Source organism: Coregonus lavaretus, assembly GCF_964263955.1.
Source record: "Coregonus lavaretus genome assembly, chromosome: 34".
In the NCBI taxonomy this organism is placed as follows: domain Eukaryota; kingdom Metazoa; phylum Chordata; class Actinopteri; order Salmoniformes; family Salmonidae; genus Coregonus; species Coregonus lavaretus.
In genome coordinates, this window is record NC_140021.1 from 6,022,399 (window position 1) to 6,049,772 (window position 27,374).

The window sequence follows — 27,374 nt, forward strand, 5'->3', positions numbered from 1 at the left end:
ACCCGATACTGACTGGTTTTCTGATCCACGCCCCTACCTTTAAAAAAAATTGTTTCTGTGACCAACACATTCCCAGTCATGTGAAATCCATAGATTAGGGCCTAATGATTTTATTTAAATTGACTTATTTCCTTATATGAACTGTAACTCAGTCAAATCTTCTAAATTGTTGTATGTTGCATTTACATCCACATTGGGCCAAATGTATTTGAGAATGTTTATGTTGCCCATACATACAATTATCTGCTCTGTATTTCAGGTGAAGAGCACGGGTTTCGCGGTGATGTGCATTTTGCGCGCTTCCGTAACAACTGTACTCGTGTGCAAGTCTTTTGGCTCAGAGTGACTTTACACTGAACACCGGCGACTTAGAACTGTTTTCAACATCACAATTCACACGAAATGTCTAAATTGGAGCAGATCATAGTTATTGAACCGCCGTATGATCTCAAATTTAAAGGTAAGAGGAATACTGTCGGTGGCTAGCTACCACTTGTAGACGCTTTCGGCAGTGGATTAGCCAGCTAGTTATCGTTACCAGCGCCGTGGACAGGGGATGTGTTAGCAGGTGTTAGCTTCAACAACCCTACTGAAACCTCTCGTATACCGCCGCCATTTTGAGATGGCAGCGAGGATTTATGGGCCTGTAGTACATTTACATTTAAGTCATTTAGCAGACGCTCTTATCAAGAGCGACTTACAGTTAGTGAGTGCATACATTTATTTTTTCATATACTGCTCCCCCGTTGGAAACGAACCCACAACCTGTTCTACCAACTGAGCTACACGGGACTAGTATCCAGTTAGCTACACAGATAGCTAGCTAGCTATCACTTTACAACATTTCTCGTCAGCCGTGGAGGGCGTATGGTCTCTAGTTACGCTAGCGGACTTCTTACTGTGGCATTGACACAGCTGGCTACTGTAACGTTAGTTTGCTGTCAGTCACTCAGGGATCATTGCTAGCTAGCTAGCCAGCTAGCTAACGTTAGCCTGAAATAATAGTCACTGGTTGTGTGGCCAAGTAACCTTAGCTAGCTAGATAGGTAAGCTAACAAGCAACACATTCTGATTTGACTATACCAGTCATTGCATAAACTATTTTTTTTCGGATTTAGCTAGCTAGGGTGACAAGGCTAAAATTGCAGTTGTTGAATGGGAATAGTAGCTAGCTATATGAAGCTGCTTCACTGACCGCTCATATGCTAGCTAGCTATCCCACTCATTAACACATTGCATACCACGTTGCACTGTGTACAGATAGTTAATGCATTGTTATGGTATTTTGTTGACCGCATCTCTGGCGCTCTTCACATTGAGAACGAGGTGTAGTTAACTATGTGTAACGTTAGCTAACTATAATGTGAAAATAGACGATGTTTTTATGCCTTAAGCTACATGTTTATCGGAGACTAGAAACACTCTTGTGTTTTAATGGGTCATTTGACTATATAGCAAATCATTTGCCATGATGTGTAACTAGTATATGTTGGTTGTCATTTGCGTCTGTTGTGTGCATTCTTCAGGTGACTCCATTGACCCTCAACACCATCTCCTTTCTCTCCCATGCAGGTCCCTTCACAAATGTAGTGACCACAAACCTCAAGCTCAAAAATCCCTCTGACAGAAAAGTATGCTTCAAAGTGAAGACTACAGCACCTCGCCGGTACTGTGTAAGGCCCAACAGCGGCATGATCGAGTCCGGAGCCACTGTCACTGTCTCAGGTAAGGCTTTCGTTTTCCCAGACCTTTGTCACTGTGCTGCCAAATATAACAGAGTGTCACTCAAACAACTAGGCAAGCCCTTTTTGTCAACAACATCAAACAAGAACAAATTGTATCCTTTCACAATTCCCACTCTAATTAATTGTATTACTTTGTAAGTACAGACAAATCAAGCATGAAAATGTCAAACGCATGTACCAGTAGGCCTATATGTAGATATAGTCATGACCCCATATCTTCTGTCTCAACAGTAATGCTGCAGCCCTTTGACTATGACCCCAATGAAAAAAGTAAACACAAATTCATGGTACAGACAATCTTTGCACCATCCACTGCTACAGACATGGATGCAGTGGTAAGTTTTCCTGTCCACATTACTACCAAATACATGTGCTTTATGCTAGTAGCTATGTCGTCAAAGGAAAACCTGCTTTTGATGATCCACAGGTTTCAGTTCTGCAGGGATCATCAACTAGAGTCAGCCACGGTCCAATTTTTTTTCTTGAGCGGATGGTCAGGGGGCCGGATCATAATTACAAATAATTTGTAGACTGTTGACCGCAAGAAGCCCAAACAGATATAATTTTTGACTAAAACATAATTATTTCAAACCTTGTTTACATTTGTATATAATCACATACTGTATATCTCTATTATGCGTTGGAATACTTTGGAACAGATTTCCTAAATTAAAATCACTTGGAGCTGATTTGCTGGTGTTTTTAATCTTATGGCCCTAAAAACAAAAAAACGTTTTGTTTGTTTTCTTTTTGCTCAGTATTTAGGGAGCCAAATAAAATCATTTTGTCTGCCAGTTGGAAAACCCTGCAGTACTGTATTCAAAATGCTTTTTGTGATCTCTCCAGCAGAGGGCAGCAAATGACATATTACACAATGTATATCAGCAATTCCACATCCTAATGTCTATAGACTTGTAACTGACAGTATTGCATGTTCATTGTTATTCCGTCAGCGGTCCCTGTGATCGATTGATCAATCTGTGTTGTTCACCTTATCATGTACTTGTCAATGTCAACTTGTACTTGTTGAATCTCCACAGTGGAAAGATGCAAAGCCAGACGATCTCATGGACTCCAAGCTGAGATGTGTGTTCGAACTGCCCTCTGAAAACGATAAAATGGTAAGTAGTGTACAATAGTAAAGGCTGGACTTTCCAAAGGAGTGGAACTTCTCTCAGCCGCCATCAGTGGTTCTGGTGTTTTATTTTTTTGGTATTATACCTCCAATGTTGTACTGTTGTCACGGCCACAGGTCAGTGTTGTCTGTCAATGCATATTTTTCCAATTTTCTCCTAGATTCTACTTGGCTTTCACTCCCTCTCCTTGCCCTGTTACTGTTGGTTGTTCCTTTCTCTGCATTTGCCTAGGTACAGTCATTTGATGGGTGCTAATGATATCATGGATTTTTGATGGTTTTAAGTAAATAGCTACTGTACTAACCAGCATTTCTACCTCACACCTCCCCAAAGTCATATCTGAAATACTCACATCATGTAACACTTGAGATTTGAATGGAAGCTTGTTCCTAGTATGTGATATGTCAGTTTTGTTGGTTCAACACAGTAAGAGTGTATAACCGTTTATAATACATTAATGAGTGTATAATGTTCTACCCTACAATTCAAGCATCCACTGAACAGCCCAAAGCTATATACATGACCTATATCTATTGGCATGCATGCTGCTTGTGCCTCCCCCCTGGTGCGATAGCCTAGCGGTAGTGCCAGGGAGACCCGTGGTAGGGCCATGGAACTCATCACCCCAGGGCCAGGGCAGACCCCCAAGCTCAGCACCAGGCACCTGGGGGACAGAGCAGCCTTCACCCCCGGAGAGTACCGCACCCCCCTGGGAACCAGGCACCACCTGGCAGCCAGCGATCTCCCAGAGTTCATGTCAGCACCCAGCTCAGTGCGAGGCAGGCAGTGGCAGGTTTGTGGCAGGATAGGAAGTTGAAGTTCAGGGATTTCGAAATTCAACGGAGGGCCGCACAGATTTTCTCTCTTGTCAAAATCAATTTGCGGACTAGAAAAAGGTCAGTTATTTTTTTTAAATAGATGGGTCCATTATGATTTCTACATACTTTCTCATCTACCCAAAATAATTATTCCCCTGCAGTAGGTGGTCATAATTAGAATAGTAGTCTGAATGAAAACGTATTACCTCTTCATACTAATTAACACACTTTTCTTTTTTTCTTCTCCAAATTAATTTCAATCGGCTCAACCGTTTCATGAAGTTTGGTCTACTCTAAAGCGTGTTGAGTTTGTGTGGTTGGCATGTACAGCAATGTCAGGAGGGAAGCTAGCCTCTTGTTCACGTTCGTCTTTTCGCCTCATTTTCCCACTTTCGTTGCTTCCAGAATGATGTTGATGCATCCAAAGCTGCCCCCGTCCTCAACTCCAAAGCTGACGGCACGTCGGCGCCCAAGCCAATCAGCGTGTCCATGGACGACTCTGAGATGAAGAAACTGATGGACGAGTGCAAGAGGCTGCAGTACGATGTGGGCAAACTCTCCGACGAGAACAGACAACTCAAGGTATGGTCATATATTGTGTGATGTCTAAGATTGAGGCGGTATTAGGATAGTATTATATATTGGCGATATACGGTAATATATTGTGAAGACAGTGTTCTTGTTAAGATGATATTGGCCTCGGCCTATGGCTGTGGTAGAGAAGCATGTGTGAAAGCCTTGGGGTTCTAACCTACAGTGTTTGTCCTCCTCTCAGGATGAGGGCCTGAGGATGAGGAAGTCCCACCGGCCAGACAACATAGTCTCCAGCTCGGGCGCCATGATGAGCAAACAGCATTCTTCCAGCTCCCTCCCCTCGCTACTGGTCGTCATAGCAGCCATCTTCATCGGATTCTTCCTAGGGAAGTTGGTGTTGTAGGGGCGGGGCGAGAGAGAAGGGAAGTGAGCCGGCGTGGGCCCGTTTGTCTCTGTAAGGGCCTGGTCGTAGCACCAGCTCACACCGTACGTACATATGTTCTGTGTACCGAATCATAAACAGGCCTCGCCTTTTACAATCTCACACGGTTAGTACACGTGGAAAAACAGAGGAATGAGCTTTCTCCTTTTTTTGGGGGGGGGGGGGGGGGGGGTTCTGATCTTTTTTTGGGTGAGGAATCAGGGGAGGGAGGTTTGGGGAAAATGTAAATTGTACATTTATCAGAGCATTGATGACAGACGAGTCAGGGTACTGGGTTTGAGACCTTGGTTGAAATCGGAAGCAACAAATAAATAAAAATGAGTTGTTCTCTCTCTCTCTGGTTTTAATAAGAGTTGGAATGTTCAGTGTCTTGTCTGTTATTTTAATCCTTTTAAGAAAATGGGATGAAAAAAAACCTTCCAAACAAAGACTTTGCTACATGTTGCTGGAACATTGTCATTTTCACTGAATTCTTAAATCCTTGATTTTTGTGAAACGATACAATATGCTGGGAATATAGGTGCCTCCTACGGACATTTATTTTTCCTGTTCCCTACTGACACACACACAATTATAAAAAATTATTATTATTATTATTACAATTATTTCTAGATTTTTTTTCTTTACACATTCTATATCCCTCATGAGGCAAATGTTGACTGAAAAGAAATGCGTTCTTGCGGTCCTGTCCCATGGTATTTAACATTGATGAAAATAAGAAACATAAATAAAATCTTTAACATTCTTCTTGTGGATTGTCATCTTTGTTCATCTTTTGTCTTTGAGGAAGAGTGAGGCTCGATTTGTATTCGGTATCCTCCATTACTTTTGTTAACTCCAAAATCGCGAACTCTGATGAACATGCAAATGTCATTGAAGTGAGCTGCATGATACCACAGGCCAGGATTCAATCCGATGGCGCTTTGTCCACAATGCAGCTTTTAAAGGCAGTGTTTGTGGAGACTGCATTCACGGTAAACGCTGCATATGTCAGCTCATTTAGAAATGACCAAGTAGGTCATTTGGGCCATTCAGCAGTTAAAACGATAACAAAGAGGTCACCCCGTCTCTGTTTTGGTAAAAAGCTGAGGGCTGGGCTGGAGAAATGGAACCACTCTCAGATTAATAGATGTCTCTGGATGCTAAGCTCATGAGGCATTTATAAGTTATATTCTTCAAGAATCAATGTGTGTATATATAATTAATTTGTGGAGTCCAAAAATGTATGTAGCAACTGCTGTATGTAGTAGATTGCTGATTGAAATGGCACATTGTCGACAAATCACGATCAGATTGACTCACGGCCATAGACAACTTGTGTTGTGTTGGACACACCGTAGGAAAAAAGCATTTCTTATTGAACAAGTTCAGGACATCCCAGTTTCACTTCCAGTCAGAGCGTTTTCTTCGTTTCATGTCTACTGAACACTACTCTGAATAATAGAACGTAACAATTCAACATTGCAATCACATATGCTGTATTCAAAGAGTCTGAAAGTCCAATGCACAGTCAATTAAGTGCTGCTCCAGAACAACAACAACATTCAGCCACAGCTACTCCTACCTGAGATGCAGAGTGGGGATAGAAGCAATAAGCAGTAGTCTGACCATATCCCCCACACCACCACCTCCTCCTCCGTGTCTGCAGCAGCTACTCCACAGTCTTTGGAGCTCGTCAGTTTCCCTCCGCTCCTCTGGCCCGTGGCCGGCCCCTGCACACTGCACCAGGGGGGCCTGGTAGGAGGTGGCTGTCTTGTGGGGCTGGTTAGGGCTGGAGGCATCCGTGGGCCTCTGGCCATTGAAGAGAAGGAGGCGGTTCGCAGAGTCTCGCTCTATGCGGAAGAGTTCGTACTCGGTGTGGGGCGGCACAGCCATGGGTGGGGTTGACGTCCTGCTCCAGGCCCTGGCGCCACGAGCCCTCCGCCCCCGCACTCCTTGCCCTGGAAGACGTTGAGTAGGGAGGTGGTGGCCCGATCCATGGGGGTCACCCTCATGTGGTCCACTGAAGACCAAGAGAGGATCAGTCAGGTTGGTTGTTAAGCACACTAATAATGCTGTGATCATTTATATACACCGAACAAAAATATAAACGCAACATGTAAAGTGTTGGTCCCATGTTTCATGAGCTGAAATAAAAGATCCCAGAAATTTTACATAGCACAAAAATATTATTTCTCTCAAATGTCAAATTTGTTTACATCCCTGTTAGTCAGCATTTCTCCTATGCCAAGATAATCCATCCACCTGACAGGTGTGGCAGTTTTGTCACACAACACAATGCCACAGATGTCTCAAGTTTTGAGGGAATATGCAATTGGCATGCTGACTGCAGGAATGTCCACCAGAGCTGTTGCCAGATCATTTAATGTTCATTTTTCTACCATAAGCCACCTCCAACGTCGTTTTAGAGAATTTTGCAGTACGTCCAACCGGCCACACAACCACAGACCACGTGTATGGCGTCGATAGCAATTTAAATGCACAGAGATACCGTGACGAGATCCTGAGGCCCATTGTCGTGCCATTCATCCGCCGCCATCACCTCATGTTTCAGCATGATAATGCATGGCCCCATGTAGCAAGGATCTGTACACAATTCCTGGAAGCTGAAAATGTCCTGTTTTTCCATGGCCTGCATACTCACCAGACATGTCACCCAATTAGCATGTTTGGGATGCTCTGGATCGACGTATACGACAGCGTGTTCCAGTTCCCACCAATATCAAGCAACTTCGCACAGCAATTGAAGAGGAGTGGGATAACATTCCACAGGCCATAATCAACAGCCTGATCAACTCTATGCGAAGTTGATGTGTCACGCTGCATGAAGCAAATGGTGGTCACACCAGATATTTTCTGTTTTCTGATCCATGGCCCTACTTTTTAAGGTATCTGTGATCAACAGATGTATATCTGTATTCCCAGTCATGCGAAGTCCATAGATTAGGGCCTAATTCATTCAAGTAAACATTTAGTATTTGTCACATGCGCCGAACACAACAGGTGTAGACCTCACCGTGAAATGCTTACTTACACGCCCTAACCAACAGTGCAGTTTTAAGAAAAGAGAGATAAGAAAATATTTACTAAATAAACTAAAATATATATATACTGCTCAAAAAAATTAAGGGAACACTAAAATAACACATCCTAGATCTGAATGAATGAAATTATCTTATTAAATACTTTTTTCTTTACATAGTTGAATGTGCTGACAACAAAATCACACAAAAATTATCAATGGAAATCAAATTTATCAACCCATGGAGGTCTGGATTTGGAGTCAATCAGGAGCATGCCCAGGCGTTGTAGGGAGGTCATACAGGCACGTGGAAAACCACACTACAGGCTGATCCAACTTTGATGTAATGTCCTTAAAACAAGTCAAAATGAGGCTCAGTAGTGTGTGTGGCCTCCATGTGCCTGTATGACCTCCCTACAACGCCTGGGCATGCTCCTGATGAGGTGACGGATGGTCTCCTGAGGGATCTCCTCCCAGACCTGGACTAAAGCATCCGCCAACTCCTGGACAGTCTGTGGTGCAACGTGGCGTTGGTGGATGGAGCGAGACATGATGTCCCAGATGTGCTCAATTGGATTCAGGTCTGGGGAACGGGTGGGCCAGTCCATAGCATCAATGCCTTCCTCTTGCAGGAACTGCTGACACACTCCAGCCACATGAGGTCTAGCATTGTCTTGCATTAGGAAGAACCCAGGGCCAACCGCACCAGCATATGGTCTCACAAGGGGTCTGAGGATCTCATCTCGGTAACTAATTGCAGTCAGGCTACCTCTGGCGAGCACATGGAGGGCTGTGCGGCCCCCCAAAGAAATGCCACCCCACACCATGACTGACCCACCGCCAAACTGGTCATGCTGGAGGATGTTGCAGGCAGCAGAACGTTCTCCACGGCGTCTCCAGACTCTGTCACGTCTGTCACGTGCTCAGTGTGAACCTGCTTTCATCTGTGAAGAGCACAGGGCGCCAGTGGCGAATTTGCCAATCTTGGTGTTCTCTGGCAAATGCCAAACGTCCTGCACGGTGTTGGGCTGTAAGCACAACCTCCACCTGTGGACGTCGGGCCCTCATACCACCCTCATGGAGTCTGTTTCTGACCGTTTGAGCAGACACATGCACATTTGTGGCCTGCTGGAGGTCATTTTGCAGGGCTCTGGCAGTGCTCCTCCTGCTCCTCCTTGCACAAAGGCGGAGGTAGCAGTCCTGCTGCTGGGTTGTTGCCCTCCTACGGCCTCCTCCACGTCTCCTGATGTACTGGCCTGTCTCCTGGTAGCGCCTCCATGCTTTGGACACTACGCTGACATACACAGCAAACCTTCTTGCCACAGCTCGCATTGATGTGCCATCCTGGATGAGCTGCACTACCTGAGCCACTTGTGTGGGTTGTAGACTCCGTCTCATGCTACCACTAGAGTGAAAGCACCGCCAGCATTCAAAAGTGACCAAAACATCAGCCAGGAAGCATAGGAACTGAGAAGTGGTCTGTGGTCACCACCTGCAAAAACAGTCCTTTATTGGGGGTGTCTTGCTAATTGCCTATAATTTCCACCTGTTGTCTATTCCATTTGCACAACAGCATGTGAAATGTATTGTCAATCAGTGTTGCTTCCTAAGTGGACAGTTTGATTTCACAGAAGTGTGATTGACTTGGAGTTACATTGTGTTGTTTAAGTGTTCCCTTTATTTTTTTGAGCAGTGTATATATTTAAAGAACACTATAAAATAACAATAACGAGGCTATATACAGGGGGTAACGGTACAGAGTCAATGTGCGGGGGTACAGGTTAGTCGAGGTAATTTGTACATGTAGGTAGGGGTAACGAATCCTTTTGTGAGTGGGAGGAAAGGAGAAGGGAGATTCTGAACTGAAGGACTGGTTCCATCTCTCTGGTGCGGCTCCAGTTTTATCCCTCTGCCCTTGATACAGCCTCAGGCACCAACACTACCACAGAGTAAGGGAAGGAATTCAGAAATTCAGAGCAGAGCATACTGCGCCACTCTTTGCTATTTTACATTTTACATTTTAGTCATTTAGACTATTCTCTTTGAAGAGCGGCTGTGGAAAACCAACCAACGGATGATCACTACAATCCATGGGTCTTCTCTGCTGCTGGGTTTGCAGTTTGCACAATTCATATCAATTACTGTACATGTGTGGCTTCATTGCTGTAACAGTTTGCATCCTATAATACCCACAATACTTTTCAGTTTGTAGGGATTTGACAAACAGATTCACAATTCACTGATACTTGAAAATTATCCTATCTTACAAAAAATCTAAAGAGATTCTCTCTCATGGGGTCTCAGTATGTAAGTGATAATAAGGGGACCGTGACCATAGAAATATAGTAGAATAGATTAGAGCATAATATATATTATATATCTCTATGACTGACCTTGGTGTTCTGCAGTGGCGGCTGGTAGCTGGAGGGTGTGTGGTGGGTCCTCTGGGCGTTCAGTGTGGACGTCCCCCAGGAAGAGCTCCTCGGTGTGGTCATCAGGGAGCCAGACGCCATGACGGCGGCGCCGCTCCACACGCACCAGCTGCAGCTCATTCATAGTGAAACACAGCCTATCGGCACAGTCTCTCCCCTGCTCCTCCTCACTCCACAGGTCATAGCTGACGTGGGGCTCCCAGGGCTCCCACTTCTCCCCTCCACCTAGGGACAGAGGTCCACAGCTGGGCTTGAGCCACTGGCTGAGGTCCATGGTTGCCTCGGGGCTGTGGAACACAACCTGGACGCTGTGAAGCTGGTAGTCGGCCTCTGTGCCTCCGCGGACCACCCAGGAGGCCTGGCGCAGGTGCAGCTTGCCCCGGGTGAGGAGGGTGTAGGTGCGGGAGGAGCAGCGGTTGTCCCAGTAGTGGAACTGGAGGACCTGGAAGGTGTGGTTGTGGTGAAAGAGATAGGACCTGGTGATGAACTCTGGCCCAGGCCTGACCTCACAGCTGACGGAGGAAAACATTCATGAAATTGGCTTAGTCAAATTATTTCTTATTTCGGTATTATGCAGTGAGTCTGATGGGTAACTAGAGTCGACCCCCCCAACTTTAATTGCACCAGTCTTTACACTAAGAAGTCTGAAGCTGAACCTGGTGTTGTGCCAAGTAGGCAGACATACAGAATAGTACTATTATACTGTGTGGTGTAGTGAGTGACATTAACCCAGAGGGTGTTCTTTAATGGAAGCCTCTCCAACATAATCCAGGTAGAATTAGGCATTCCCCAGGGCAGCTGTCTAGGCCCCTTACTTTTTTCAATCTTTACTAATGGCATGCCACTGGCTTTGAGTAAAGCCAGTGTCTATGTATGAAAATGGATGATGTGTTGGTTAAGGGCTTGTAAGTAAGCATTTCACGGTAAGGTCTACACCGGTTGTATTCGGTGCATGTGACAAATTACATTTGATTTGATTTGAAATCAACCAAAAATGTAACCATGTCATTGGAATTAGGTTAAAAGAGGTGTGAATAAAATACGAAGTTCTCTTACATTGATGACTTTTTTCAAATCCAATCAGTTTTCCACGTTGTTTCAACGTTATCACATAGATTTGTATTGTTGAAATGATGTGGAAACAAGTTGATTCAACCCGTTTTTGCACAGTGAGTAACCAGTAAACGGACAACACAGTATTTATTCTTATTCTAAACAAATAACAGAATAACGTATGTGAAAACTGGGAATACTTTTGAGCATAATATAAGTATCAAGCATTCTTCTTCAGACATGTCATCTCTTTTTTCTGATCAGACAAAACCAGACAAAAGTTGATATTTCATCCTCAGGCAAACTGCTTGACAAGCCAAGTGTCTCTAAATAACTGAAGGAGAAAAATTACGTAGCGAGTATTGTTGCTTGAACATCTCAATGTGGTGGACATTGACGACCAACACAAGAAGACATAAACACACCCAGATATGGGAAAGAAGGAATGTCGTTCTGGCTCTGGGGTTCTGAAAACGTTCCACATGTGCAAATACATCTTTGTGTGTCGAGTCCCATTGGGGCGTCTCCCCCCCACTGTCCTAAGCTAAGCAATTATAATCAGTCATTAATAGTAACCCTAATTTAAGAAATGTAGCCCAGAAAAAGAAAAAAAGATAACCTGCACTGGTGATCAATGGAGGATTAGTTCGAAGGAACCAATCCTTCCACATCCATAGAGAATACACTTCCATAAAGTAGACTGTGATTCAGTCATTGATAATAATCCTCATTTTAAAATGTAGCCAACCAATGGAGGATCAGTAACAAGCATCTCAGTAGCAGTTTGAACCAAACCTTCCACATCCATAGACGGCAAACTGCTATTTATAACAAGGCTATGGAAGATCAAGTACACTGGCTGTTGTTCTACAAAGTCTTCTTGCAAGCCCAAACTTCAAACGAGGACCGAGAACAATGAGCATTCTGACTAGGCTTCCTGTTTCCTCCAAACAGCGAATGGATACACCAATCAGGTACAGAGTATGCTTTTTGTCTTGCTCCCTTGTAGGGAAAAACTGTTGTCAAACAATGACCAACAAAGTTATGAGAGAAATCATTTATTGTCAAAATGCCACCATCAATTTGATTTAATCCCCTTCACAATATTTTTAGGATAGAAATTATCAACATGGTCTCAGAGCATTTCGTATTATGTACGTAAATGGGAGATACTCCCTTTAGTATGATATATTATGTTATGTTTCCTAAGGTATGTATTAATTTGTAGATGTCCATCATACATTTCATATGATATGTTACGGATTACAATTCGTATGATATACACTACCGTTCAAAAGTTTGGGGTCACTTAGAAATGTCCTTGTTTTCGAAAGAAAAGCAATTTCTTTTGTCCATTAAAATAACATCAAATTGATCAGAAATACAGTGTAGACATAGTTAATGTTGTAAATGGCTATTGTAGCTGGAAACGGCTGATTTTTTATGGAATATCTACATAGGCGTACAGAGGCCCATTATCAGCAACCATCAGTCCTGTGTTCCAATGGCACGTTGTGTTTGCTAATCCAAGTTTATCATTTTAAAAGGCTAGTTGATCATTAGAGAACCCTTTTGCAATTATGTTAGCACAGCTAAAAATTGTTTTGCTGATTAAAGAATAAATGCCTTAAAAACTGACCTTCTTGAGACTAGTTGAGTATCTGGAGCATCAGCAATTGTGGGTTCGATTACAGGCCCAAAATGGCCAGAAACAAATTACTTTCTTCTGAAACTCGTCAGTCTATTCTTTTTCTGAGAAATGAAGGCTATTCCATGCGAGAAATTGCCAAGAAACCGAAGATCTCGAACAACGCTGTGTACTACTCCCTTCACAGAACAGCGCAAACTGGCTCTAACCAGAATAGAAAGAGGAGTGGGAGGCCCCGCTGCACAACTGAGCAAGAGGACAAATACATTAGAGTGTCTAGTTTGAGAAACAGACGCGTCATAGGTCCTCAACTGGCAGCTTCATTAAATAGTACCCGCAAAACACCAGTCTCAACGTCAACAGTGAAGAGGCGACTCCGGGATGCTGACCTTCAGAGTTGCAAAGAAAAAGCCATATCTCAGACTGGCCAATAAAAAGAAAAGATTAAGATGGCAGTCTGAGATATGGCTTTTTCTTTGCAACTCTGCCTAGAAGGTCAGCATCCCATAGTCGCCTCTTCACTGCTGACGTTGAGACTGGTGTTTTGCGGGTACTATTTAATGAAGCTGCCAGTTGAGTACCTGTGAGGCGTCTGTTTCTCAAACTAGACACTCTAATGTATTCAGACCCTTTGCTATGAGACTCGAAATTGAGCTCAGGTGCATCCTGTTTCCATTGAGTCCAGCTGTGGTAAATTTAATTGATTGGACATGATTTGCAAAGGCAGATACCTGTCTGTATAAGGTCCCACAGTTGACAGTGCATGTCAGAGCAAAAACCAAGCCATGAGGTCGAAGGAATTGTCTGTAGAGATCCAAGACAGGATTGTGTCAAGGCACAGATCTGGGGAAGGGTACCAAAAAATGTGTGCAGCATTGAAGGTCCCCAAGAATATAGTGGCCTCCATCATTCTTAAATGGAAGATGTTTGGAATCACCAAGACTCTTCCTAGAGCTGGCCGCCCGGCCAAACTGAGCAATCAGGGGAGAAGGGCCTTGGTCAGGGAGGTGACCAAGAACCCGATGGTCACTCTGACAGAGCTCCAGAGTTCCTCTGTGGAGATGGGAGAACCTTCCAGAAGGACAACCATCTCTGCAGCACTCCACCAATCAGGCCTTTATGGTAGAGTGGCCAGACGAAAGGCACTCCTCAGTAAAAGGCACATGACAGTCCGCTTGGAGTTTGCCAAAAGGCACCTAAAGGACTCTCAGAACATGAGAAACAAGATTCTCTGGTCTGATGAAACCAAGATTGAACTCTTTGGCCTGAATGCCAAGCGTCACATCTGGAGGAAACCTGGCACCATCCCTACGCTGAAGCGTATGGTGGGGATGTTTTTCAGCGTCAGGGACTGGGAGACTAGTCAGGTTCGAGGGAAAGATGAACGGAGCAAAGTACAGAGAGATCCTTGATGAAAACCTGCTCCAGAGTGCTCAGGACCTCAGACTGGGGCGAAGGTTCACCTTCCAACAGGACAACTATCCTAAGCACACAGCCAAGACAACAAAGGAGTGGCTTCGGGACAAGTCTCAATGTCCTTGATTGGCCCAGCCAGAGCCCGGACTTGAACCCTATCGAACATCTCTGGAGACACCTGAAAAGATCTGTGCAGCGACACTCCCCATCCAAGCTGACAGAGCTTGAGAGGATCTGCAGAGAAGAATGGGAGAAACTCCCCAAATACAGGTGTGCCAAGCTTGTAGTGTCATACCCAAGAAGACTCAAGGCTGTAATCACTGCCAAAGGTGCTTCAACAAAGTACTGAGTAAAGGGTCTGAAAACGCCAAGACTGCGCAAAGCTGTCATAAAGGCAAAGGGTGGCTATTTGAAGAATCTCAAATATAAAATATATTTTGATTTAACACTTTTTTGGTTACTACATGATTCCATGTGTTATTTGATAGTTTTGATGTCTTCACTAGTATTCTACAATGTACAAATAAAGAAAAACCCTTGAATGAGTAGGTGTGTCCAAACTTTTGACTGGTAGTGTAAGCTAGACAGAAGTTGCAAAAATTGACAAACAAAAGGGCCACTTTCCATGTGTGCAGGGCAGCAGGCAGTCAGGCAGCAGGCGGAGTGCAGTCTGGAGGAATTTGTCCCACATTTCCTCTCTCTTTTTGAGGAGCTACACACAGCGTTTTGATGTGGCGCGTTGCAGTCTACCACATGAGGAACCACATCAGTCTGGCGTCACTTGGGGCTATAGCAGCAGTACTCATGCATATGAAGTTGAGAATAACATTCACATCAGCACTATTGACAAATGTAAAAAGGAGGCGGCAAACCATGATGTGTCTGCTTCACAGACAACACACACAGCCTTTTTTTAATGTGTAAAAAGACCTGATGAATACAAAACAACTGTATCACATTATCTTGTAGCTCGAAAAATCTCCCATGATAGTCTACTACTTCATGCCAGTCGCACACATAACAGGATCATGTTTTCATACACTACAGAGATGAACCTTTTAAATTCTTTAGCCTGGTGAGATTAATCTACGCTATAACAAGGCTGGTAGAACACGAGGCTCCAATCCAGTCCGTATGACTAGAGGCAGGGTGTGAGGATTACATTCTGAGAGGATAGGAGAATTTAACATCCCATGCTAATACAGCCCAACCCATCACAGCATCAAACTGCATGAGACAATATCAATTTGGGTATATTCCCCCATCTTTTTCTTATGTTGGTATATTGATATGATTTTATATACTGAACAAAAATATAAACGCAATGTTTCATGAGATGAAATAAAAAAATCAGACATTTCCCATATACACAAAAAGCTTATTTCTCTCAAATTGTGTGCCCAAATTTGTTTACATCCAGGTTAGTGAGAATTTCTCCTTTCCGAAGATAATCCATCCACCTGACAGGCATATCAAGAAGCCAGTAGAGGCTTCTGTGGGGTATTTCTGTCTGTAATAAAGCCCTTTTGTGGGGAACAACTCATTCTGATTGGCTAGGCCTGGCTCCCCAGAAGGTGGTCCTGGCCCTCCCAGGCCCACCCATGGCTGCTCCCCTGCCCGGTCATGTGAAATCCATAGATTAGGGCCTAAATTATTTATTTCAATTGACTGATTTCCTTCTATGAACTAATTCAGTAAAAATCATTGAAATTGTGTTTATAATTTTGTTCAGTATATTTTGAAGGCCCGTAGGAATTCACTCATGAGTAAGGCGGCAACAAACACTTAACATATCAATGAACATTTATTTTATTTTACACATTTACTTTTGTTAACAAAGGAAACAAATCTTACTAAACACAAAATGTGCCTCTTGTCTATTGTAACTGCTTAATTCTAACAGACTTGTGCATTGTCGAGTCAGAAAACAAACACTGCTGGTAACCAATAAGGAAATAAGGAGAAACAAGGGGAACATAAACAACGCAAAATCCTGTCTGACGGGGCGCCACAGTTCAAATCCTGTCTGACGGGGCGCCACAGTTCAAAACTGAAAATCTTCTTCAGTCATATCAATGGCCCAAGCAAACTTGTCTCTTTGGGTTTTGTTGTAGATCTTCTCAATTGGCACATTGAATTTCCTACACCTGCCATGAAGAAAAAAAAAATCATAATAATCACATGCTGCAGAAATACAAAGTGAAAAAAGTATATTTTTAGAGGGCAACAATATGTGTTGTGGAACTGACAGAGGTCAAGGATAAATGTTAGGCTAAATGGTGGTTACCAGGCCACTGATATCCTGGGGTCCAGGTAGTTGAGTTTGGACGTGCCCAGAGCGATGACCTTGTTCTCCTCTCGGTCAGTCATCTGCAGCTGGAGTTTCTTCAGCTGTTCCTCCAGCCTCTTCACCACAGACTCCTTCTTCTCAACAAGCCTGGGGAGAGCAGGAGACCAGACCTTGGGTCAAATACTATATCAAATGTATCTGTGCTTGATTGAGCTTGCCTGGCTTAAATTTGACCAATAGAATGGTCCGATGTTAAAACAATAGCCGAACAAGCACTGCAGTAGCAGTTTGAAACAGCCCCTTCCAGCTGCCATAGTAGAAGCAGTTTATAGGTTATGAAAGGTCAAATCCACTGGCTGTTATCCTACCATGTCAGTAACAGTTGAGTCAAAAGACCAACAGCAAGATTCACTCATTTCACTGGTTAGTTTCACCCTATCAAAAAGTACTCACCTCCTGGTCCTCTCAGTTCCTCCCTTCTTGTGTTCTTTTTTGGCTCCTTTCAGCTCCTTCTTGGCCACATCTAACTGTTGCTGTTTCTGGGCAATCTGGAACAATAAAAGGGAGTATGTTAGACAACGTGTCACTGTTAAAAGGGAATTGAAGTACATGCTTATTTGGTAATAAAACTAAAAAGGCTAAGTTCAACTATCAAGATAATGGATCTGAACATTAGACAATATTGCAAAGGAGCATAGAGGGTTTTAAAATGGCACTATAAGTAGCACTAGTTACTGAATAAACTGTCCAGGAAATACACACACACATATACATATATATATATATATATATATATATATATATATATATATAGACAGACAGGAGGGACAGACAGACATCTATCTATCTATTCCAGTTACCTTGTCCTGCAAGTTTTGCATTGATTTCTCAAAGGTCTTGGGTGCTGCCCTCTGGTGGTTACAGAGAATGGCCACAGCTCTGTTGGCTCGGTTATAGGACAGCAGTTTCTCCTCCAGACTCATGTCAGCTGTGGAGGAAAACAGGCGTCTTTCAATATTGTACTGTCTTCACTATAAATCTGCATGTTTCACAGCTTCATGCAGTTATAACACTGAGAACACAAGTGATAATGCCAGAGAAGCCGGTGTTTGGAGGAAATATTGGCACAGGTGTTGTTAGGCCCGAGACCAAGTGGAGAAAAACAACTAGGGCCACGTATGTCACAGAGGGCAGCCAGAGCAGAGCGGAGAAATCTTGTCAGCTATTGTAAACTAGATCTACAAAAACCTGCACTGAGTGTATTGATGGTGCTAAAGGAAGCGGACTAACCAGTGGTGAGCTTGTTGAGTTGCTCTTGCAGAGTGGTGGAGGCATTGAAGGTTCTGAACACTTTGGCTGTCAGCCCCGGCATGGACTGGTTCAAGTGCTTGTTCAAGTAGGTGGTCTAAGAACAAACAAGAGACAGATACGCCTACTGTGTGAACCACATAGCTAGCTAGTCATTCTTGGGTTATACTCATTTCAGAGCATTTGCAAAGCATGACAAACATGAAATAACCAGGGGCACCGGGTCTTCAACTTACGTTTATTCTATCAAACAGGTCATCCTCAGGCTCCTTGTTTTCCATGAACAACTTCAGGTTCTTGAAAACCTGTGTACAAATAACATGTCTGTGCACATTAGATGGATGTTTAACCCCTGCTCGACAGCCCATAATATGAAGGAATGGAGACGTAACAGGTGATAGACCGTGCCGCTCACCCTGCCCTCCACAGGCACCTCGTTGTAGTAGCGGATGGAGTCTTTGCCCAGGAAGTCAAACTCCACCATGAACTCCTGGCCCCCCTTCTCCTGGTGCAGGGTGATGTGTTCAACTCTCAGAGAGCAGCAGCCCACCGTGTCCGCTGTCTCACTCTCCTCCTTCTCATTCCCCGCTCGCAGGGCCAGCTACATGCACAGAAATTATTAGTATTAAAAATAAAAAAACGGAAATATCACATTTACATAAGTATTCAGACCATTTACTCAATACTTTGTTGAAGCACCTTTGGCAGCGATTACAGTCTCGAGTCTTCTTGAGTATGACACTACAAGCTTCACCTGTATTTGGGGAGTTTCTCCCATTCTTCTCTGCAGATCCTCTCAAGCTCTGTCAGGTTGGATGGGGAGCGTCGCTGCACAGCTATTTTCAGGTCTCTCCAGAGATGTTTGATCGGGTTCAAGTCCGGGCTCTGGCTGGCCCACTCTGGAACAGGTTTTCATCAAGGATCTCTCTGTACTTTGTTCCGTTCATCTTTCCCTCGATCCTGACTAGTCTCCCAGTCCCTGCCACTGAAAAACATCCCCACAGTATAATGCTGCCACCACCATGCTTCACCGTAGGGATGGTGCCAGGTATCCTCCAGATGTGACGCCTGGCATTCAGGCCAAAGAGTTCAATCTTGCTTTCATCAGACCAGAGAATCTTGTTTCTCATGGTCTGAGAGTCCTTTAGGTGCCTTTTGGCAAACTCCAAGCGGGCTGTCATGAGCCTTTTACTGAGGAGTGGCTTTCGTCTGGCCACTCTAGACGACCATCGGGTTCTTGGTCACCTCCCTGACCAAGGCCCTTCTCCCCCGATTGCTCAGTTAAGCCGGGCGGCCAGCTCTAGGAAGAGTCTTGGTGGTTCCAAACTTCTTCGATTTAAGAATGGAGGCCACTGTGTTCTTGGGGACCTTCAATGCTGCAGACATTTTTTGCAGCCTTCCCCAGATCTGTGCCTCGACACAATCCTGTCTCGGAGCTCTACGAACAATTCTTTCGACCTCATGGCTTGGTTTTTGTTCTGACATGCACTGTCAACTGTGGGACCTCATATAGACAGGTGTGTGCCTTTCCAAATCATTTCCAATCGATTGAATTAACCACAGGTGGACTTCATTCAAGAAACATCTCAAGGACCATCAATGGAAACAGGATGCACCTGAGCTCAATTTCGAGTCTCATAGCAAAGGATTTGAATACTTATGTAAACAAGGTATTCATTTTTTTGTTGCAAACATTTCTAAAAACCTGTTTTGACTTTGTCATTATGGGGGTATTGTGTGTAGATTGATGAGGGGGAATAAACAAAAAAAATCAATTTTAGAATAATGTGGAATGTGGAAAAAGTCAAGGGGTCTGAATACTTTCCCAATGCACTGTATGTTATACAGAACGCAAGTGTGGAATGTAGTCTAGACAAAACAGAGAATTCCACCAAAGCAGCGCAAAATGTCCATTCAGAAAATATTCTCCCTCGGATGCATGGGCCTTACAGCCTAAACCTATTAATTGCTTTTATAAAACGGACAGTTCCTAACTATCTTGTGTCTAGCCGTTTTAAAAAAACGCAGGCTATATTCCCTTCAATAGGTTTTGAATATTACTTTGGGCTATATGCTTTCATCATTTTATGCATGCATGGCTTTCTCCTCATCAAACAATGAATTAATCTGGAGTTTAATCTCAAAACGTTGTTTGAATAGCCTAAAAACTATTAGCAAGGGGACTAATTCTGAATAGTCTAAAAACGTAAGGTAGCAAGGGCACTAATAAGAGTGAACATCAATAGCCTATAGTTTAAATAAAGTTGAAGCTTATTCAGAAAGAAATTATCCGTGTGGGGCGGAAGAAAACCTGACCAAATGGCCAATAACATTTCCTCCTACTAGGCCTATCATTAAAGCTTTAAGATAAATAAAAGATTATGAACAGTAGCCTATTTCACAAATATTCTAATAACATAAAAAAGGTTTTGTACTAAAGTTGCCGCTTTGAAAAAGAACAAGAATGAACGGAGTCAATAGGCTATTCTCAGCTTTATGAGAGAGAGACTAAATATTATTAAGAGAGGAGGCGGCAAACATGTGATTTGATTCGTACAGTTGTAGCATGCAATTTTGCACTATAGCCCAACGGTGGTTTTAGCTGAGCTGATACCATCGTATATCACATAATCATGATAGGACAAAGATTGACTTCGCCCAACCAGAGTGTATACACATGAGTGTTCTACAATACGTGTTTGAGGTTACCTAAAAGAGTTTGCATTTCGTTAACCACACTGAGTTAAGATAGTTGTGAGGTCTGTACCTTGTCTATGAAGTAGAGAGCCACTCCTCTCTGCCTGGTCTTCATCTCTCGGTTCTTCCAGTCCTCACGGTACAGCCTCCTGATGGTCTCCACCTTCAGCTTGAGTTTACGAGCCACCTCGTACTTCTGCCAGTCCTTCTCCCCCTGAGCACAGAGAGGAAAACAGTCTAAGTCTGAACAGACTTCTGAGCTACTGGCTTGATATGTATGCCATCTTTTTACTGAGTTCAGTCTTCAGACTCTTCTCAAAAGTTTGGGTTTCTAAGTCCTCAAATATTGTTTGTTTTTCCACTAAAACATCCCCACTGAGGTAAAGGAAGATGGAGAGAAAGGCTCCGTACCTTGAGTTTGGAGCTGGGGTTGAGCATGACGTACTTGAAGTTGCCCTGGACGTTCTCCACCCAGGAGGCCAGCCAGGTCACTGTGTCGTCATGCTGCACCTTCCTCCACCTGTGGCCGGTAGGGGCCACCGGAATATTGGAGCCTCTGGAAAAACAACCAAAACACTATTTATTTCAAGCTTATTGCCTTTCGGTACATATTTGCTGTTTAAATTTACAAGTTAGGCCACTAATTCCCCTTTGTGTGCCCCATAAAGTTATAGGGAGGTTGTTTGTCCTTAGTGCTCTCCCGGGGCCCCTCACTTGCTGCAGTTGATGGTGATTTCCTCTGGCTGGATCCTCTTCTTCAGTTTGCCCATCTTGGGGTGTTCTCCCCGGCCACGGAACAGCCCCGGAGGCTCCACACGGAAGTTCCCAATCTTCTCCCGGTGACCGTCCAGCACACAGAAGCCGTACTCCTCCATCAGCTTGTTGTTCTCCTCTTTCAGGACCTAACAGAAGCGCAGTCCATAGATTTTCAGATTTGCAATAATAGTGTGGTGGGGGGGGATTCACTTGGATATGCAGAACGAAGTACCATCAATTAAATTAAAAGCAAGTGGAACTAGATACTTCAATATTTACATATTGTTATAGATGCAGCTCTAAGCTCTTGATACTTGGCCAAGTTACCTGTTTCTGTTCTTTAGTCATAGCCTTCTTCTCCTCAGACTTCTCCAGGAAGTACTTGTTGATATGTGTGAAATCACACTTCGACAACTTCTGGATCTGTTCCCTCTCCTCTGCTGTCATTTCCTGTTTGGTAAAATACTGATGAGCTCAATGTCAACAGCTACATTGACCTTCATTCTTTCACACACACACACACATCATGAAATGCTGCTTAAGAACAATTGTGGTTATCCATTGCAAACGCAAGTCTCGACTCAAGCCTAGACTTAATCAGTGGGACTAACCTCTCTCCAGTCGGTGAAGAAGTTCTCCTGGAAGGAACTCTTGGTTGTGTATTCGTGGTCCAGCATCTTGGCGTAAAACGTGGCTACTTCCTCAGCAGCCAAACTCAGTTTTACAGGGTTCCCTGTAAAACACAGAATGTTGAATGTTAGCTTTACAGCAAAGCAGACCTAACACAAGACAGGAAAACTATGAGGATGAGTGAGTAAGATGTATTAATATATGGTTGTAAGTAACTCACCATTGTAAAAGAAAGACACGCTATTGGGTAATGGTTCGTATTCTGGTGGGAAAAGTGGACCTTTGTGTTCCAACGTGGTCCATTTGTTCCCGTTGTTGATATTACCTTCCTCCCACCTGACAACAAGCGTATCACAATTTCATTACAGCACAGAAAGCCAGAAAAGGTTTCTGAAGGTTTAAAATCTAATACAAGTGAGACAATACAATAGAGATAAAATACAACACATCTCGATGCCAGATCTAGCAAAGGTAACGTTAGTTAACGTACCCCTTTACATTGACAATGTGTGGCTAGTTAGCTAGCTAGGGTTACTCTTCCAAAATGGCATTACCCTGGCTGTCACTGTTTTGACAAATACAACGTTACTTAGCTATACTATTCATGTGTGGTTTGGAGTAAGTTAAGGTTAGCTATTTGCCAGCTTTAGCTATCGTTTACTCACCTGGCTTTGGGCTCATGCTTAACGTTAATCTTTACAGAAGTTCGGTAAAACCGTAATGAGTAAACCACAGACCAACTTCTATTACATTTCACCGACTGATATATCAAGTTGGCAAAAACATTGCTGTATTTGTTCATTCCAGATTAGAATGAATGAGATTCACAGGCGCCAAGGACTTTCATAACGCCGTCAAAACAAAGTACACGTGTGTGCAACCATTAATACTGTCCCCCTAGAAACAAACGATGTTAATGGTTCCGGCTACAAATTAGTTTAATATCATTATGTCAACCACTATAACAGGGGAAAACTGTTTTAAAAACAAATATAAATTCAGCCAAATATGATACTTGCCCACTACATGCAATACAGAGTAAATAATTGCGCACTTACCATTTCCATTTACTGTTCACCCCTTCTTTCCTTTCACCCCTCTTGGTCTTCACATCCTCATCTCCATCATTTTTTTTCTTCTTCTTCTTAGATTCCTCTTTTCCTTCTGGATTCTTTTTACGTTTATTTTCATCGGTTGTCTTTTTGTCTTTACTACCTATATCTTTCTTCTCCCTTTCTTTCTTGGCATTCTCCTTTTTCACGCCAGTTTCTTTTTTACTGTCAACTGTCGGTAGAACATCACTTTCACATGAATCTTTGCGCTTCCTCTTTTTAGAGTTGCCATCGGACCTACAGAGAAAATAAAATAAGAGAGAGTTTAGGCATGACTTTCAAATGGACAGAGAAAATGTTTCCAAATAAAGCTTTGTGGAAATCTACTATAAAATCCACCATAACACAAAGCATAGCCATTTGGCACATATTTGATATTACCATTAAAATGACCAACGCAAAAAGATTGGTTCACTCAGAGCATAGCAACACCCATATGCCAAGTACGAAGCATTTTTACCGTGGAACCTGACAGTTAATGCTGTTCACCTGTTAGCTGATTTTTCACCAGCTTCTCTCTGCTCAGGGTTTTTCTCCTTGTCCGTCCCGTGGTGTCCCTTTTTGCTACGTCTAGATTTGTGCTACATTGTCATACGTGAGAGACAAGGCAAGCAACATCACCAATCACATTGATAATTGATAATAATAATAATAAAAAGGTTAGTCATGTACCTTGTGATTGTCATCTTTTTGTGAATCCCCACTTTTCTTGGATTTTTTGTAAGACCTAGTTATAGAGAGAAATGCAATTTACCCCCATACCAAGTGACCGTTTTTGTCACTAAATAAACTCATAATGCAATGAAGGGTCAATTGTAGCCTACCTCTCCGTATCTGAATGCTCGATTGGAGCGAACAAGTCAACTTCCTGTATCTCCATCTTGGTCACTTTCCTCTCATCTGATTCCGTGTCCTTGGCAGAGATATTGTTGTTTAAGTCAATGGCACTGAAAATAAAAATAAAACAATCACCAACATTTCTTTCCCTCTGTTTACATTCAAGTTAGACTTTTACTTTTGGTGTGAATAATTTGAGCATTAGAGAAAAACGCACTTCTTTCCAGAAGGTGGTGATGGATCCTGTGAGAGAAAGACAGAAACCTCATGAATAAACATTATAATTTGTTTTGTTGCTAATACAGGGATATGCAATAACTAGGCCTGTGTATATCATGTAATAGCAGACAGGAAGAGGCAAAGCGAGAGGTTTCACTCGTGCCAAAATGTGTCCAAAATAAGATCAATGCGTTTCTATGGACTTATTTTGAACCTAAACTTGTCGCCTCCCTTCCCTCCTTTGGGACGACTCCCATTGTTAGGGCGGGGACATGAGCATCTCGTCATTGCATACAGATCTCAGGATATAGTCTGTGGTTCTTACCACGTCTACACCTTTGGTCTCCACATCTGCATGGTCGTTGTCCGAGGCAGCTTTTAAACTCCCAGAACTGATAAAGGAAAGACAGAAGAATATCTAACTTTAACCAACAAATGCATTGTTAAAACAAGATAAAATCAGATGATTGCTAAACTGGAAGCATTTTCGAATGGCAGCAAATTATACAAGTTGACCACTGATTTACATAATAAAACAGAACACATTGGGCAATACTACACCCTTCATTGTGAATGAAGACATGTAAGTGGGAGATTGTAATTAAGGGCGCTTTCACATATCCCCTGTATGTAAATGAATGTTAATAGACTGATCTGTCCATACTCACCTTGTGATCTTCGGCTCCTGCAGAGGTTTACGAGGTTGTTTAGAACTGGAGTGCTTCGCCTATGAAATAAAATTTAAATCAGACATGTGTGTGTATGTGCATGAGTTTGGGTGAATGGTCCATGTTACTGTACGGCTAAGATTTGGACGTTAGTGATTGATTAGTAATTCCTGGCATGTATCAGGCGATATAATTAAGATGGTGTGTGGAGCTCACGTATGCTGCCTGTGTCTGGTCTTAACTTTCGTATAATTGACGTTCCACTCTCTGAACCCTCCAAATGGCGCATTACATTACCTTGTGCTTCGACTCGGTTTCCTTTTCCCCATCCTTACTCCTCTTCCTGTGTTGGACCATAGGGAAGTATGAATTTAACTTTTCATAATAATCCTGATTCATATAAAAAGAATGACCTCTGTTGTGGATAGGTTATATTCTACTACCTGGTCATTGCGATAAGCAACCTCAACGATACACCCCCCCCAAAGTTACCCCTATCTGCAGATCTAGGATCAGATTAAACTGTCCCAATCCCAATTTTATCACGATGACAACCTGACCTAGGACCAGTGGTTTGAGGCATCTTCAGGAAACTCACCTGTCTGTTAGGCTCTCATCCCTCTTAGATTGTGATGCTGTTCTTTTCCTGCTGGATGTTTTGGCTCCTCCATGCCCTTCATTGTCTTCCAGTTTCATCACTCAAATTTGACTGTACAAAATGTAGGTAGCGTTGACAATTAGACTATAAGTAGAAAATGTTTTATCAAGTTCAATTGTACCTGTGTATAGTTTTTACGCTATTATAAAGTTTCAATTCCAAACCATTTTAAAACACAAATTATGTCAAATTACGGATGGTTCTTTGTAGATGAATTTACCATGTCACGATTTGACTGATTGATGGAGGTTCGATAATCTGGCAATACTACTCAAAATTCGTCGACAAACACGTTCATAAAATTGTGAAATTATTTTTGTTTCAGTTGAAAAAAGATAACATTATCCAAAATATCGGAAAGCATTTGCATTCTTTACCTGTAAACAGAGTTGTCCGTGTTCTCAATTCACAATCGTGTCCACTCTTGACGAGATTGAGAACTCACCACACCTGAAAGTTTTCAAGTACCAAAAGCGACCTACTGCGCATGGTTGAACGCCCAGGGGTCAACCATAAATCCAGCCAAATAACATATTGACATACATTTCCTACGAATAGTGTATGTTTAAAGCTTGCTAAGATATAAAGTTATTTAGCATGGTCAGCAAATAGATAATGAAAAAATGTGACACAGTGACTGAATAGAACTTAAATAGCCTAGCCTTGATGAACACACTTTAATAGTGGTGTTGGGGAAGCTACTCAGAAAATAAGGTTTCCCAAACTAACAATTACTTAACACTGGAAGAAGTTAAGCTACACTAAAGCTACCCTTAAGAAAAATATAGTTTACTAAAGTTACTTTGAAAAAGTAGTCCAAACGACTTAGTAATAAATTATCATATCTAAATCTGAAGTCATAGACTACAAATTGCAAGACCAGATCACTCTGGATTCAGATGTTATTAACAGAATGTGTAATTTAGCCTATTAAAAACAAAAACTGTTTCAAGTGAGAATTAGGCAGATCAGATGCTGAAAAACTTTCTTGCCTACTTGCCTAAAAATTGTGTAGTTCCAGTAGTTAGCTACACCGCTACATGGCAAAAAAAAAGTTAACTGCTGAATACACTACCAAGATCTTTATTTAGTTCAACTACCACCAAGCTACTACAAAATGTAGTTAAATGACTAGTTGAACAACATGTAGTTATATATATATATACAGTGGGGGAAAAATGTATTTAGTCAGCCACCAATTGTGCAAGTTCTCCCACTTAAAAAGATGAGAGAGGCCTGTAATTTTCATCATAGGTACACGTCAACTATGACAGACAAATTGAGGAAAAAAAATCCAGAAAATCACATTGTAGGATTTTTAATGAATTTATTTGCAAATTATGGTGGAAAATAAGTATTTGGTCACCTACAAACAAGCAAGATTTCTGGCTCTCACAGACCTGTAACTTCTTCTTTAAGAGGCTCCTCTGTCCTCCACTCGTTACCTGTATTAATGGCATCTGTTTGAACTTGTTATCAGTATAAAAGACACCTGTCCACAACCTCAAACAGTCACACTCCAAACTCCACTATGGCCAAGACCAAAGAGCTGTCAAAGGACACCAGAAACAACATTGTAGACCTGCACCAGGCTGGGAAGACTGAATCTGCAATAGGTAAGCAGCTTGGTTTGAAGAAATCAACTGTGGGAGCAATTATTAGGAAATGGAAGACATACAAGACCACTGATAATCTCCCTCGATCTGGGGCTCCACGCAAGATCTCACCCCGTGGGGTCAAAATGATCACAAGAACGGTGAGCAAAAATCCCAGAACCACACGGGGGGACCTAGTGAATGACCTGCAGAGAGCTGGGACCAAAGTAACAAAGCCTACCATCAGTAACACACTACGCCGCCAGGGACTCAAATCCTGCAGTGCCAGACGTGTCCCCCTGCTTAAGCCAGTACATGTCCAGGCCCGTCTGAAGTTTGCTAGAGTGCATTTGGATGA

General features: G+C 42.8%; 2 protein-coding genes and 1 pseudogene across 3 annotated transcripts; 1 reads left to right on the top strand and 2 right to left on the bottom strand.

The window, feature by feature from the left end:
- Positions 1-289: 289 nt before the first annotated feature.
- Positions 290-5,420, top strand: LOC311109099 (vesicle-associated membrane protein-associated protein A-like). Its single transcript, XM_084151904.1, has 6 exons — positions 290-460; positions 1,573-1,725; positions 1,977-2,080; positions 2,786-2,866; positions 4,105-4,281; positions 4,475-5,420. The coding sequence occupies exons 1-6, from the start codon at positions 403-405 to the stop codon at positions 4,634-4,636; spliced, it is 735 nt and encodes a 244-aa protein (XP_084008030.1). The 5' UTR covers positions 290-402; the 3' UTR covers positions 4,637-5,420.
- Positions 5,421-6,235: 815 nt separating this feature from the next.
- Positions 6,236-10,658, bottom strand: LOC311109254 (protein APCDD1-like; annotated as a pseudogene). The gene is made up of 2 exons: positions 10,087-10,658; positions 6,236-6,677 (listed from the first exon to the last, which is right to left on the bottom strand). The product of its transcript is annotated as a protein APCDD1-like (transcript).
- A 5,379-nt stretch (positions 10,659-16,037) lies between these two features.
- Positions 16,038-25,459, bottom strand: LOC311108980 (DNA topoisomerase I, mitochondrial-like; the record flags this gene model as incomplete). The annotated part of the gene is made up of 22 exons (XM_084151761.1): positions 16,038-16,393; positions 16,534-16,683; positions 16,990-17,084; positions 17,397-17,524; positions 17,827-17,941; positions 18,081-18,149; positions 18,260-18,445; positions 20,612-20,755; positions 20,953-21,097; positions 21,256-21,443; positions 21,625-21,747; positions 21,909-22,030; positions 22,148-22,263; positions 22,986-23,276; positions 23,529-23,620; positions 23,712-23,766; positions 23,864-23,986; positions 24,094-24,119; positions 24,421-24,487; positions 24,764-24,822; positions 25,061-25,106; positions 25,362-25,459. 22 exons carry the CDS (start codon positions 25,457-25,459, stop codon positions 16,291-16,293), a joined length of 2,541 nt encoding a protein of 846 aa, XP_084007887.1. The 3' UTR covers positions 16,038-16,290.
- Positions 25,460-27,374: the final 1,915 nt, after the last annotated feature.

What these genes read in the sequence shown, in the direction of transcription:
- LOC311109099 (XM_084151904.1), top strand. Translation starts at nt 403, where the DNA reads ATGTCTAAATTGGAGCAGATCATAGTTATTGAACCGCCGTATGATCTC. An exon ending in GTATGATCTCAAATTTAAAG is followed by an intron (nt 461 to 1,572) that starts GTAAGAGGAATA and finishes TCTCCCATGCAG; the next exon opens with GTCCCTTCACAAATGTAGTG. An exon ending in AGCCACTGTCACTGTCTCAG is followed by an intron (nt 1,726 to 1,976) that starts GTAAGGCTTTCG and finishes CTGTCTCAACAG; the next exon opens with TAATGCTGCAGCCCTTTGAC.